Source organism: Anopheles stephensi, unplaced genomic scaffold (assembly GCF_013141755.1).
Source record: "Anopheles stephensi strain Indian unplaced genomic scaffold, UCI_ANSTEP_V1.0 ucontig420, whole genome shotgun sequence".
Classification (NCBI taxonomy): domain Eukaryota; kingdom Metazoa; phylum Arthropoda; class Insecta; order Diptera; family Culicidae; genus Anopheles; species Anopheles stephensi.
In genome coordinates this window covers 58,333-70,492 of record NW_023405370.1, presented here as the reverse complement: position 1 = coordinate 70,492, position 12,160 = coordinate 58,333, and the positions used below count along the sequence as shown (strand labels likewise).

Below are 12,160 nucleotides of genomic sequence, written 5' to 3'. Positions count from 1 at the left end.
TCAGCAGATTTATTCTGGAAGAAATGGACGGTCAAGTTAGGCAAGCCACGGTACAAACGAGCAGTGGAACTTACGTTAGACCCGCACACAAATTAGCAGTCTTAGATGTATCAGCTTAGTAGAAAACCGCACGGCAAGAGTCGAATACAGAATATAGCGAAAGTAACAAACAGCAAGCAAGCAAATAAACAAACAAACAAACGCACACACACACACACACGAGGCAACTGACAGGGAAGTGAGGCCACGGTTTGTACAATCGCGAAAGAGAGGTGTGTCATCACGAAGATCGGGTTTATAAAGTCGCTAATTTATAAACCTTTTAGCATTGAGGTGTTTATTATCGCCTAACAAATATATTTAACCGTGGCGCACTTGGGGGGACAATGTTGGAAAGCAAAGGAACACAAGAAAGAAGAGGAAAGATCGGAAAAAGGGAGCTCGCGTCTACCCGACGGGAATGAGCAAGAGCAGTCTGGAAACGAGGTTGAAACGACGAACTAATTTTTTACTAATTTTTTGATTTCTCTCTGCATTAAAGATTTCTAAAAAATTCAACCGCGTTTCAACACCGGTGTCTTCAGGAGAGCGTTCCAGCACTATATTGATTCTCGGACCACTTCCTGGACGCATGGCGGGGCTGCAATCGGGAGCTGCAACAAACGGACAGTGGTTAAGAACGTGTGACAGTATTTGGCTGAATTTGCGAAAGTGAACGGTATGTGCGCTCTTACCCGATGCCCAAATCCTTGTTTCGTACATCGTCAAACGACGGCTAGATGTTCCGTTCCTGTGCGTTCCTGCGACGGAGCAAAAAAAAAAACATCACCGTGAGAATAATCAAGCACATCCGTTGGTGTCCGGAACACGGTGGTTGATGTTACCGTCATCGTTACCGGAATGCGAAACTACTCACCCAACGTATGCACTGGACGTACCGCGCATTCAGCATCCAGAAGTATCGTCTAGCAGAAGAGCGTGTGAAACAACAATTACAACACACTGCCCCCCGGCAGACCGGCAGACATCCACGCGCACGAAACACTCTCCATCACGCGATGGCCACTTGCACGCATCTCAGGCAGTCCTGGATGCTGGAGAGACTCAGCACACGCGCATTGGTAAGCCTGGCAGGATGTGCACAGCAAACACAAATCACTCGCGCGAGCTTTCTTTCGTGTATTTGGTAACTGGATCGAGCGGAGGTAACAGGAAGCCTCCGAATTCTGTCCGGGGGGCAGGCTGCCTGCCTGTGGTGTTTTCAACGCAAAGACGTCGAATTAACGTCGAGCATACACTTTCAAACACTGTGTGTAACGGGCGAATGCGAGGCCGGCACACGGAACACGAAACAATAAATTGAAAACATGAGAAACACGGCAAATCTCTGTATGCCTACTAGACAACATTAGATAATAACAGTGTGAATTGAAAACACATCTCAGCACACATTGGAAACCATCCATAGGAATAATTAATAAGTAAAAGTCAGGCATGCGTTGAAACCATTATTTAGCAAGCTGACGTGTGCAACAGACGCTTTTTCCACTGTGTCTCATATCAGCAACATTTTTTATCGAAAATGGCCAGCCGTAAGATCGGAAACCGTCGCAATGATACGTTGCACCTGGAGCAACTGACGTTTGAACTGGAGAAAAAACTGAACGAGCTGCCACGAGTGAGCAACGTGACATCAGAAGACAACGGACCATGCACAGCGGCAGATTTAAGGGTTTGGGAATACAAGAACTTCGTTTTTATGCCGGACGACATGAAGCGTTTTTACATGTCGACCGATGGGATGCACACGAGCTGGACGTACAACTATTCGAAGAGCGCAAAATTACGTGTAGGCCACCTCTACATACCTAAATTGACGCACATCCAGAACCTCGAACTGAAAGGACCGGGAACTGTTTTCGAGCTCGAGCGCATAGGTGACAGGGGTTTCGTTTTGCTCGTGTACAAGACAAATGTTACAACCCGTCCGGAAATTTATTTGTTGGAAGTGGGATCGTGGAAGTGGACACTGTTGGCGGACTCCTTTACGACATACTTACGCATGAGCATCGAGCATCTCGGGCTACCATGTTGGCAGTTAGCCTTTGCCAGCTGTCGCCTGCCAGGGTGGGCTGAACAGCTGTTTTTGGTGCTGGCTCCACATTTGCTTTTGGACGATGACAAAATGCTAGGACCGAAGAGCGCGCCGGTATACCACCGAGCGCAGCACCCGCTCAATGTGCTAGATCCGGCTAGATTTTGGACCACGGTACGACGCATGCGCTCGGCACATGAATAGCCAACGACCAACGAGAACGAGAACGAGGTGGCCAAGGAGGATTACTTTACCATTACGTTAGACCATTACGCATTTAAAATAAACAATAAATAGCCACTGCACGGCCACTGTTTCAATTACATAGAAATGTAGTTTTATTTCTATCTAAAGCATACTTTTGTTTTCTTCCCATTCGCATTCCCATTCCGCATTTCAGGGACCAGCTTTGCCCGTGAACAACACAACACACATGGTTTGGTCTGATAATTGTACACAGTTTTGAGATTGTATCGAAGGATCGAATAAAATTGCTTCACAAACTTCATCAACCACCACCACCCAGAAGAGGGTTCCTTGACTGGGTTTTACCCGTAGCAGTATATGGGCACCTGGGCAATACACAGTGCTGGGCAGACAGCACTGCGCAACGAACACAACTTACACATGACGCACACACACACACACACACACACACACACACACACACACACGCACACACATCATTTGTTTATTTACACCCATACAATTCATTACCTTGCACCGTTCGATATTCAAACATTGTGCGAGAAGCGACCGCGTTGCCGGGCCAGTATGAATGCGGTGCGTTTATAGTGCAGTGCTGGGTGCGCGCGTGTTTGGCGCACTACTGTGAGGCGAAACTAACAACGACGCCGGTGATTCGCGATGCTGGGAAAAGGTGCGCCAGTGGGAATGATGGCTTGTACAGCGCGCACAGCTGCCAGTACTGCTCGCCGCCTGAGAAGGGCCCGATCAACGCGGCCAGCTTTGTATGGGCGTGCGTCTATGCGGCAGTGTTGAAAATTCGTGATTTTTTCGCAACTACCCCCACGGGGGACTAAAAACGACGGCGGCGGTGGCAAAAGGAGTGCCAATGGGAGTGATCTGGTTGTTTGTACAACGCGTACGTCGGTGCCATCACTGGTGCCGGTACAATAATATTACAATGTGCATGTTCATAGGCGACGACATAGTTTAAAAAAACGGTGACACTTATCGTCTCAAAACCGTCGTCGTTGGTCTAAATAAACGCGGCCTCGAGGCGAAAATGCGCGAACGCATTAAACGTCGGGTAAAAGGTCGGCCACAAATTATGCTAAAACGACTGGAAAACAGAAACTCCACATAAAAAAAAAAAAAACAAAACGAAAGTTTCATCAAAAAGCTGCATGACTGCTCATGGGGATTTGAATCCCGGCCATGCCATGTAAAGACCAGCGCCGCTGTAGCGTCGGTGATATTCGCGAGATGTTCCATCGAGTAGGAATGAAGAAGGACGACCAACGCAGCCAAATGATATTCTGGGATGGCGACGACCTTCGAGGCGAACCTGCTGTTTACGTGGTTACCGTTATGACGTTTGGTGCAGCATGCTCGCCCACTAGCGCACAGTTCGTGAAAAACCGAAATGCATCACGCTTCCGGCAGGATTTCCCGCGAGCGGTGGAATGCATCGAAGAGGAACATTATGTCGATGACATGCTTGTCAACGTGGAAACGGAAGAGGAAGCTGCTGAGCAAGCTAAAACGGTTCGCTATATTCACGCGAAAGGGGGCTTCGAGATACGGAATTGGGCGTCCAATTCACGCAAGGTGGTTGATTCAATGCAGGAAGGGCCTACAACAGCGAAATCGTCGGCTTGCGCAAACAGACCCCGCAAAAGCATCCGTGGAAAAGGGGGGTCGAGAAGAAAAGCAGCATCTATAAGCTCTCGCCTATTCTGAACGACCACGGGATCCTGAGAGTGGGGAGACGTTTGACGGAATGCGTAGGCATCAACAATTCCTCACGGAACCCGATCATCCTTCCTCGGCGAGACTACGGAACCGATCTCATTATTCGGGAGCAACACGAAAGGTACAAACACGGCAACCACAACACGGTTTTGAGCGAATTAAGGATGCGGTACCGTGCGAATTAAGGATACCGTACAAAGAACCGCATTTTATTAACGTGCCTTTTCCTTCACAGGGATCGACTACTTCGGCCCGTTTTCTCTGCTTCACGTCGAGAGCTGTACATCTCGAGATAGCGGCGTCCCTCACCACAGCGTCATGCATACTGGCGTTTCGCAGATTCATCGCTAGACGTGGAACGCCCCTAGAAGTGATCAGCGACAGAGGTACCAACTTCGTCGGTGCCGAAGAGGTTGATCACGATGTTCTGATGACCGAGTTCTGCGGACCGCGGATGAAGTGGACATTTAACCCGCCTGGGGCGCATCACTTTGGCGGCTGCTGGGAGCGTTTGGTACGTTCCGTGAAGAAGGTACTGAATCAGTTCGTGTTCCCCAAGCGCCCTACGGATGAAGTAATGCTGTCAACGTTCACGGAGATCGAACTCATCCTTAATTCGAGACCACTTACCTACGTGCCCCTGAACGACGGACTGGCTGACCCTATAACACCTAATCACCTGCTCCTTGGGAGCTCTGATGGAAGCAAACCACCGGCAGTTTTCTGTGAAAGCCCTGCTACAATCCGCTCGTCGGGGCGAATGGCGCAGCATTCAGCAGATTTATTCTGGAAGAAATGGACGGTCAAGTTAGGCAAGCCACGGTACAAACGAGCAGTGGAACTTACGTTAGACCCGCACACAAATTAGCAGTCTTAGATGTATCAGCTTAGTAGAAAACCGCACGGCAAGAGTCGAATACAGAATATAGCGAAAGTAACAAACAGCAAGCAAGCAAATAAACAAACAAACAAACGCACACACACACACACACGAGGCAACTGACAGGGAAGTGAGGCCACGGTTTGTACAATCGCGAAAGAGAGGTGTGTCATCACGAAGATCGGGTTTATAAGGCTGGTGGCATTGCTCGGTTGTATACAACTAGTCGGATGGATTTGTATGGGATTTGACAGCTGAGATTTGGTTGTACACGACCGTCCGACCAAAATCAAAAATTTTTGATTTTGGTCGGACGGTCGTGTAAACCGAGTGAACTCGCTGGTATAAACTCAAAAAAAACCTTTGTTTTTCTTCAAATGACGGATTGCGGGATTATTTGTAAACAAGTGATTTTGCTACAAACAGCTACATCGCCATGGCAAAAACTGTAATTGACGAAGAATTTTTGATCTCTTTAGTGCAAGAACGGCGCTTTCTTTGGGATCTGCGCGATCGCATGTATAAGAATAGAGCGGTGACAAATAAAGCGTGGAATGAGATAGGAGCGGAGCTTAATGTTGAAGGTATGTATCTGTTAAAAGTCGCTGTGTGTGGCATGGAGGTTCTCATAAAACTAGTCTTTCATTAACTGCATCTGATATTTCGTTGTATCTTATCGATCCATCCATGTATCCAGTTTGCTGCGGGAACAAACCGGCAAACGAGTGGGTTGAATAAGTGAAGAATGAACAGACCCGATACTCTCGCGCTAGTTTCTTCGTTGCGTTGTATATCACCCCGGATGATAATGATAAGATTGGGCTTTTCCTTGATTAACCAGAATCGGATATTAACGGCGGACCCTTGTTGATAACGATCTTTTTCCGGTAAACGTATTTTTAGGATTGGGTGAGTAAGAACAACTGTTGCAATCTGAAACAGCTGTGTATTTAAACAGTAGTGTATTGTTCTCGCAAGGTCTATTGAACGTCTGATTTCTACCGATCATTAATTCTACCGAGTAGAGAAATCTTGATTTGATTTTTGTTATAGTTTTTCTTTGTTTTTGGCATGCAAGAAAATAGAAGATTCATGAACGATGACTAGTTATGTTGACATCGTTTGCATACTCGCATAGTTAGGACAACTCATCTACCAATTTGAAATCGTCGTCGACAAATAAAATTTTACGTTCCTGTCAATCTTATCAATACGATCCTAGCAGCATCGAGGTTCAGACGGATTTAAAAGTAAAGTGTAATAACTTTATAATGAAAAAGGAATAATTTACATCCAGGGTTTGTACCGTTTTTTTAGTAATTTTTCGCTAATTATTTGATTTCAAAAATATCATATATTTTTTAATATAATGATGAGTCGAGGCTCAATGAGTTTTCATTCGTTAGATGTTAGCACAATAAGAGGACCATTCTCACGGTTGCATATAGTACGTCGCTACTCCTTCGAGACACACACTTTCACACATGTACAGGTAATATTTATTATTGTTTTGTGGTACTTATTTATAGCAAAGACAATAAGTATGCGAACCATTTACTGTCTCATCAGACGGATGATTTAAATCTAATTGTAAGTTTTAGGAACTATTCATTCCCAAACGTTATAACTGTATCGAAAATTTGGATTACATCCAAGTAAATAAAAATGAAAGTATTCTCATTTTAATGCGCAAAATCAAATGAATTGGTACACTTTGTTCTATTACAATTGTTACCATTCTAGCGTATTTTTTATCTTACTATGTTATGTGCATTGCTATGGCGTTGCTCGACCCCAAAATAGTTTTATATGGATAGAAATGTTTTAATAGTACTAACGCAAAATATAATATGGACCACAACGCTGGTTTTAGGATAGAAAACGTTACTTTAAAATCAATCAATAACTAACAATACAGCATCGATACATATGAGCACATAACAATACTCACATCATCAGAACATATGAACCCATAACAACTATAAAGTAGTTATCTTTTTAAAATGTAATCTATAATTACGTCTCGCTGCTGTTTTGTTTCAGTATTACGTAGTTCTTAATCTCATTATCTCAGTCTCTCTAAGGAGTTATAATATTAATGTCACATAATTAATGTTTTTAATAATATTTTATTTAATATTTTTATTACATTTATATATTTTTTCCACAATTGATGAAAAACTAAGATGAATCGCTCTATATCCGCTACGATGAATGGTTTTTTTGCATTGCCGGTTCTAGCATTAAAAAGCATAATCCCGAATTGATGGAGAATCCATAGAAAACAGCAGTAAAACGTACAATGTTGCTCGTGGTCATGATGAAGCTAGAACGGTGTACCACTACGTTTCGCGAATGGTGCTGTGGTATGTGTATTTAAGACTCTTTAGTATCTTGCGCTTCGAATACTGTAATCGAAATCGCTCAATTCATTTACGATAATTAAAAAACTGCCGACATCCGAAAAATTATACTTTTGCTGAAAAGTATGGCCAAAAAATATTGATATTAATGTACATATAATTTTTTTCATGTATAAGCAAAAAATATAGGTTTATTGATAAATAAAATAATCCTTTTTTTAATCATAATTTTAATAAAATTTTCCTGATGAAAGTTGTATGTTTGGAAAATAACGTTCGATGAAAAAGGGAATTTTTGAAAGTATTGAGAAAACAAGCTTAAAAAAGGTATGCACATGATACATTTTAAAATATGAGAAAAAAATGCTTACAGCAAAACAGCTGATAGAATTGGCATGATAAAAAAATCACTTACAGTCGTATAGTTACGAATAACAACATGAAACGAGAATACATAAATTTAACTAAAAACAATGCAAACATCACTGCAAATAGGAGAAAGGATATAATCTACAAACCAACAATGTATACTGATAGCCAAACAATGTGCAGCATCATAAAAAGAAAGTAATTAAACAGCCATATCGATTAAAGCAGTCGAATTGCCTAAAGATTGTGAAATCTATTTATTTTACAAACCATTTATGAAATTATTCATGTCTACTACAAAAATAGTCCTTGAAACTGTCTCTAATTTCTGTTGCCTCACGAGAGGCATGATTATTCGCCCTATATCTTGCGTTAGAATTGCAATTTACGGAACCTGAATTTGAATCACCAGGAGTTGTAACAGTCTCTCTAAAATCAATGCATAAATTATGCAACAAGCATGCTGCTTTCACTAATACTGTAGCGTGGTCCGGTGTTATTTGTAGTTCGGTTTTTAAGAACCGCCATTTTGCTACAAGTATTCCGAAAGCGCATTCTACGCATCGCCTTGCAATGGAGAGCCTCTCGTTGAAATGCAATTTTGCAGCATCTGCATTGTTGTCTGGGTAGGGGCGCAGCAAAAAGTTCTTCAGAGGGTAACCCTGGTCGCCGATGAAGACATAAGGTAAGCTTCGCGTAGTCCCCGGAAGAGGTTTGGGAGCCGGGATATTCAAACGATTAGAACGTGTGAGTTCATACAATGTGGATGAATTAAATACACCACTATCACAGCGGCTTCCGTATTCTCCTATATCTACGCAAATAAATTTGCAGTTAGCATCTGCAACACCTTGCAAATGCAAAGAAAAATATTTCTTGTAATTAAAATATTGTGTTCCAGATTTGGCGGGAGCCTTAATCCGCACATGTTTTCCATCAATGGCCCCAAGACAGTTAGGAAAATTCCACTGGTCCAAAAATTCTTTTTCCACTCTCTCAAATGCAGACGTCGTCGGAAGCGGAATAAATTCTGAGTTGAGTGTGTTCCAAATCGCATCACATGTCTCATAAATAATGTTTCCAATTGTATTATGAGCCATACAAAAGCTGAACGATAATGACTTGAAGGGGATTCCAGTTGATAAAAATCTGAAAGCAAAAAAAAAACAAAATATTGGTTACAAAGGAATTTTTGAAGAAGAAATTAAAATTATATAAAAATAACTTATTACAAAATATTAAATTTAGTGTAAAGCTTCATAACATGTATGTAATGTGTGGTACATTTTGTTTTGTTTCAGGAGAAATTGCAAAACACAAATGGCGTATTTTGCGTGACATCTTTGCACGCAAGTTTTCTGAAACGCAGCAGCCATCTGGGTCAGGATACAAGCATATCCGATGGAAATTTTTCAAGCAGATGAGTTTCTTGAAAGATACGCTTGCATCCAGACCCAGAATGGGTAATCTGGAATTAGCAGGATGTATGTATGAAAAATATTTCGAATTATTTACATTAAATCATTCATCATTTCATGTATGATTATTAGCCGCACATGAAACCGAAGAGTACCTCGAGGAAGAACTCATGACGGAGGAGAACCAATATAACCAGCCGCAGGATTATGGAAAGGCAGCAGACGCAGAAAAGCATACATCAAGTAGCCAACCATCAGGCAGCAGGCCAAAACGCGCTTCTGATGCTGTGTTACTAGAAAATCTGTTGCTCATGGAAAAGGAAAGGCACGAGATGGCGAAACAACAAAAGACTGGCAACTATTACGCGATGATGAGTTTGGTTACGTTAATGGACAAATTAGAGATAGAGGATCAAATTGAAGTACGCGACGAAATTTTGCGTTTTGGGCACCGCGTGCTAAAAGAGAAATTTAGTAATTATAAGGATAATTGTTAAGATATTTAAGATAATAAATAATAATAGTTACGGTAATAGTAAGGTAATAAGGGAAAAGGTAATAGTTACAGTTTGTTTAGATGATAGTTATCTATAAAAAATGATTTTTTGTTAACATGAATTGCATTACGTTATTGTTTAAGTGTTTTTATTTACGTTTAACAGAATTCATATGTTCCTATAAACTTTAAAAATTAATAAACTACCAAATATGCCTTCATTTACCAATTCAATTCAATTACCATTCGGTTGTAGAGCGCAGTAGAAAGAGAGTTGATTCTAAGTTTTGTACCATTATTTATAAATTTTGCAAGGAGCCGAAAGCTCCGTATTTAATGAAAGTGGCTTCGGCTTTCGTTCAATCCGATCAAAATTTTGCCCTAGCTTAAACATCTCCTTATATCCTTACATCCTATCCTTAACTTCTATCGTTGGTGAGTTCGGCTCACCTTCGGTATGTCATGGGAACTCTGACGCTTTCCTTTGTAACATAACGTTTTAACACTATGAGCAAAGATACTAGTACTTTAATATAAACCGCCATAGATTTACAAAAATCCTTACAACTAAGATTTAAAACCACATACCTGAGAGTCACCATTAATCTCTCCTCTGGACTAATGTATGGAACGTGTGTGGGCTGTTTTGTGATGAGATGTTCTATCTTTCCCAAAATGTAGTCAAATGTTCTTTTTGACATCCTCATATATTCGAAAAACTTCTGTTCGTCTTGTTGAAGTTTTGGAAACAACACGTAGTATTGCCCGTTTAGCTTGCGATCCTTAAATATACTGTTGACTTCATTCCGCCTTTGTTTTTGCAACAATAAGTAACGCAAGGCGAGGCTCGTACTCCGTAAAATCTTTTGTTCAGTATCAGAATCCATTCTGCAAATAGAAAAAAAATATTTGAAGTAAAAACTTTGTATTGTTTATAACATCTAACCAACAGATAACAGACGTTTCCACATGCGTCTGCAAAAACGTTATTGAACTTGATCGGCCCGGGGTGTGATTCAGTCTCACAGGACTGGCTGGCACAGATAAAATAAAAAAGAGAAACTCCTTCGTATGCGGAGGTGCTAGGCTTCGAAAGGCGGAGCGAGACAATGCCGAATGTGTCTGTTCACAATGTAACCGAGTACCAAAAGGATGCTCAGGGCAAATTATACACGACAAGATGACCAATATTCATCACTCCGGTGGACAGGCCCGGCTACCGAAACTGAGAAGCTGTTTTGTGTCGGCCGTATGTCGGAGGAGGTGTATTCCTCCTGGTGTTTGCTGCAGCGATCATGTTGCAGCTGTTTTTGTAATAAACCTAATATATAACCATATATATGGTTAATATTATAACCAGTTTAAAACAGATAAACTCACATTTAATTTTCTTTTTTCGTTAAAAACGATGAACTCGCTTATTTTGTCGAAACGGATAACTCGCGAACCTGATTTATTTGTGTTTATGCCTTCTTTGTTTGTTTACATCCAAATGTCAAACCGAAAAAAGTCGTGCAACCAAATCTGACGAGCAATGACACGCTTCTCGAGGTCGTATACAACCAAAGTCGTATACAACCGAGCAATGCCACCAGCCTAAAGTCGCTAATTTATAAACCTTTTAGCATTGAGGTGTTTATTATCGCCTAACAAATATATTTAACCGTGGCGCACTTGGGGGGACAATGTTGGAAAGCAAAGGAACACAAGAAAGAAGAGGAAAGATCGGAAAAAGGGAGCTCGCGTCTACCCGACGGGAATGAGCAAGAGCAGTCTGGAAACGAGGTTGAAACGACGAACTAATTTTTTACTAATTTTTTGATTTCTCTCTGCATTAAAGATTTCTAAAAAATTCAACCGCGTTTCAACACCGGTGTCTTCAGGAGAGCGTTCCAGCACTATATTGATTCTCGGACCACTTCCTGGACGCATGGCGGGGCTGCAATCGGGAGCTGCAACAAACGGACAGTGGTTAAGAACGTGTGACAGTATTTGGCTGAATTTGCGAAAGTGAACGGTATGTGCGCTCTTACCCGATGCCCAAATCCTTGTTTCGTACATCGTCAAACGACGGCTAGATGTTCCGTTCCTGTGCGTTCCTGCGACGGAGCAAAAAAAAAAACATCACCGTGAGAATAATCAAGCACATCCGTTGGTGTCCGGAACACGGTGGTTGATGTTACCGTCATCGTTACCGGAATGCGAAACTACTCACCCAACGTATGCACTGGACGTACCGCGCATTCAGCATCCAGAAGTATCGTCTAGCAGAAGAGCGTGTGAAACAACAATTACAACACACTGCCCCCCGGCAGACCGGCAGACATCCACGCGCACGAAACACTCTCCATCACGCGATGGCCACTTGCACGCATCTCAGGCAGTCCTGGATGCTGGAGAGACTCAGCACACGCGCATTGGTAAGCCTGGCAGGATGTGCACAGCAAACACAAATCACTCGCGCGAGCTTTCTTTCGTGTATTTGGTAACTGGATCGAGCGGAGGTAACAGGAAGCCTCCGAATTCTGTCCGGGGGGCAGGCTGCCTGCCTGTGGTGTTTTCAACGCAAAGACGTCGAATTAACGTCGAGCATACACTTTC

At 42.3% G+C, this 12,160-nt stretch overlaps 1 protein-coding gene and 1 long non-coding RNA gene across 9 annotated transcripts; one reads left to right on the top strand and one right to left on the bottom strand.

Moving 5' to 3' along the window:
* Positions 1-5,100: 5,100 nt before the first annotated feature.
* On the top strand, positions 5,101-10,896 carry LOC118516952. 7 transcript variants are annotated; one of them, XR_004908195.1, is made up of 4 exons: positions 5,101-5,497; positions 5,611-5,822; positions 8,947-9,129; positions 9,196-9,327. It is a non-coding gene; the product is annotated as an uncharacterized LOC118516952 (long non-coding RNA). The 7 variants fall into 7 exon arrangements; XR_004908196.1 differs by lacking the exons at positions 8,947-9,129; positions 9,196-9,327 and adding an exon at positions 10,512-10,896 and having other exon boundaries at positions 5,105-5,497; XR_004908194.1 differs by lacking the exon at positions 8,947-9,129 and having other exon boundaries at positions 5,105-5,497; positions 9,196-9,296.
* On the bottom strand, positions 6,390-11,160 carry LOC118516951 (protein ALP1-like). Of its 2 annotated transcripts, none has more exons than XR_004908189.1 (3): positions 10,940-11,111; positions 10,148-10,447; positions 6,390-7,392 (listed from the first exon to the last, which is right to left on the bottom strand). XR_004908189.1 is itself a non-coding variant. In XM_036062782.1 (3 exons), exons 2-3 carry the CDS (start codon positions 10,444-10,446, stop codon positions 7,927-7,929), a joined length of 1,167 nt encoding a protein of 388 aa, XP_035918675.1. In that variant the 5' UTR covers position 10,447; positions 10,940-11,160; the 3' UTR covers positions 7,861-7,926. The 2 variants fall into 2 exon arrangements, 1 of the variants encoding a protein (XP_035918675.1); XM_036062782.1 differs by lacking the exon at positions 6,390-7,392 and adding an exon at positions 7,861-8,794 and having other exon boundaries at positions 10,940-11,160.
* Between the last annotated feature and the right edge of the window lie 1,000 nt (positions 11,161-12,160).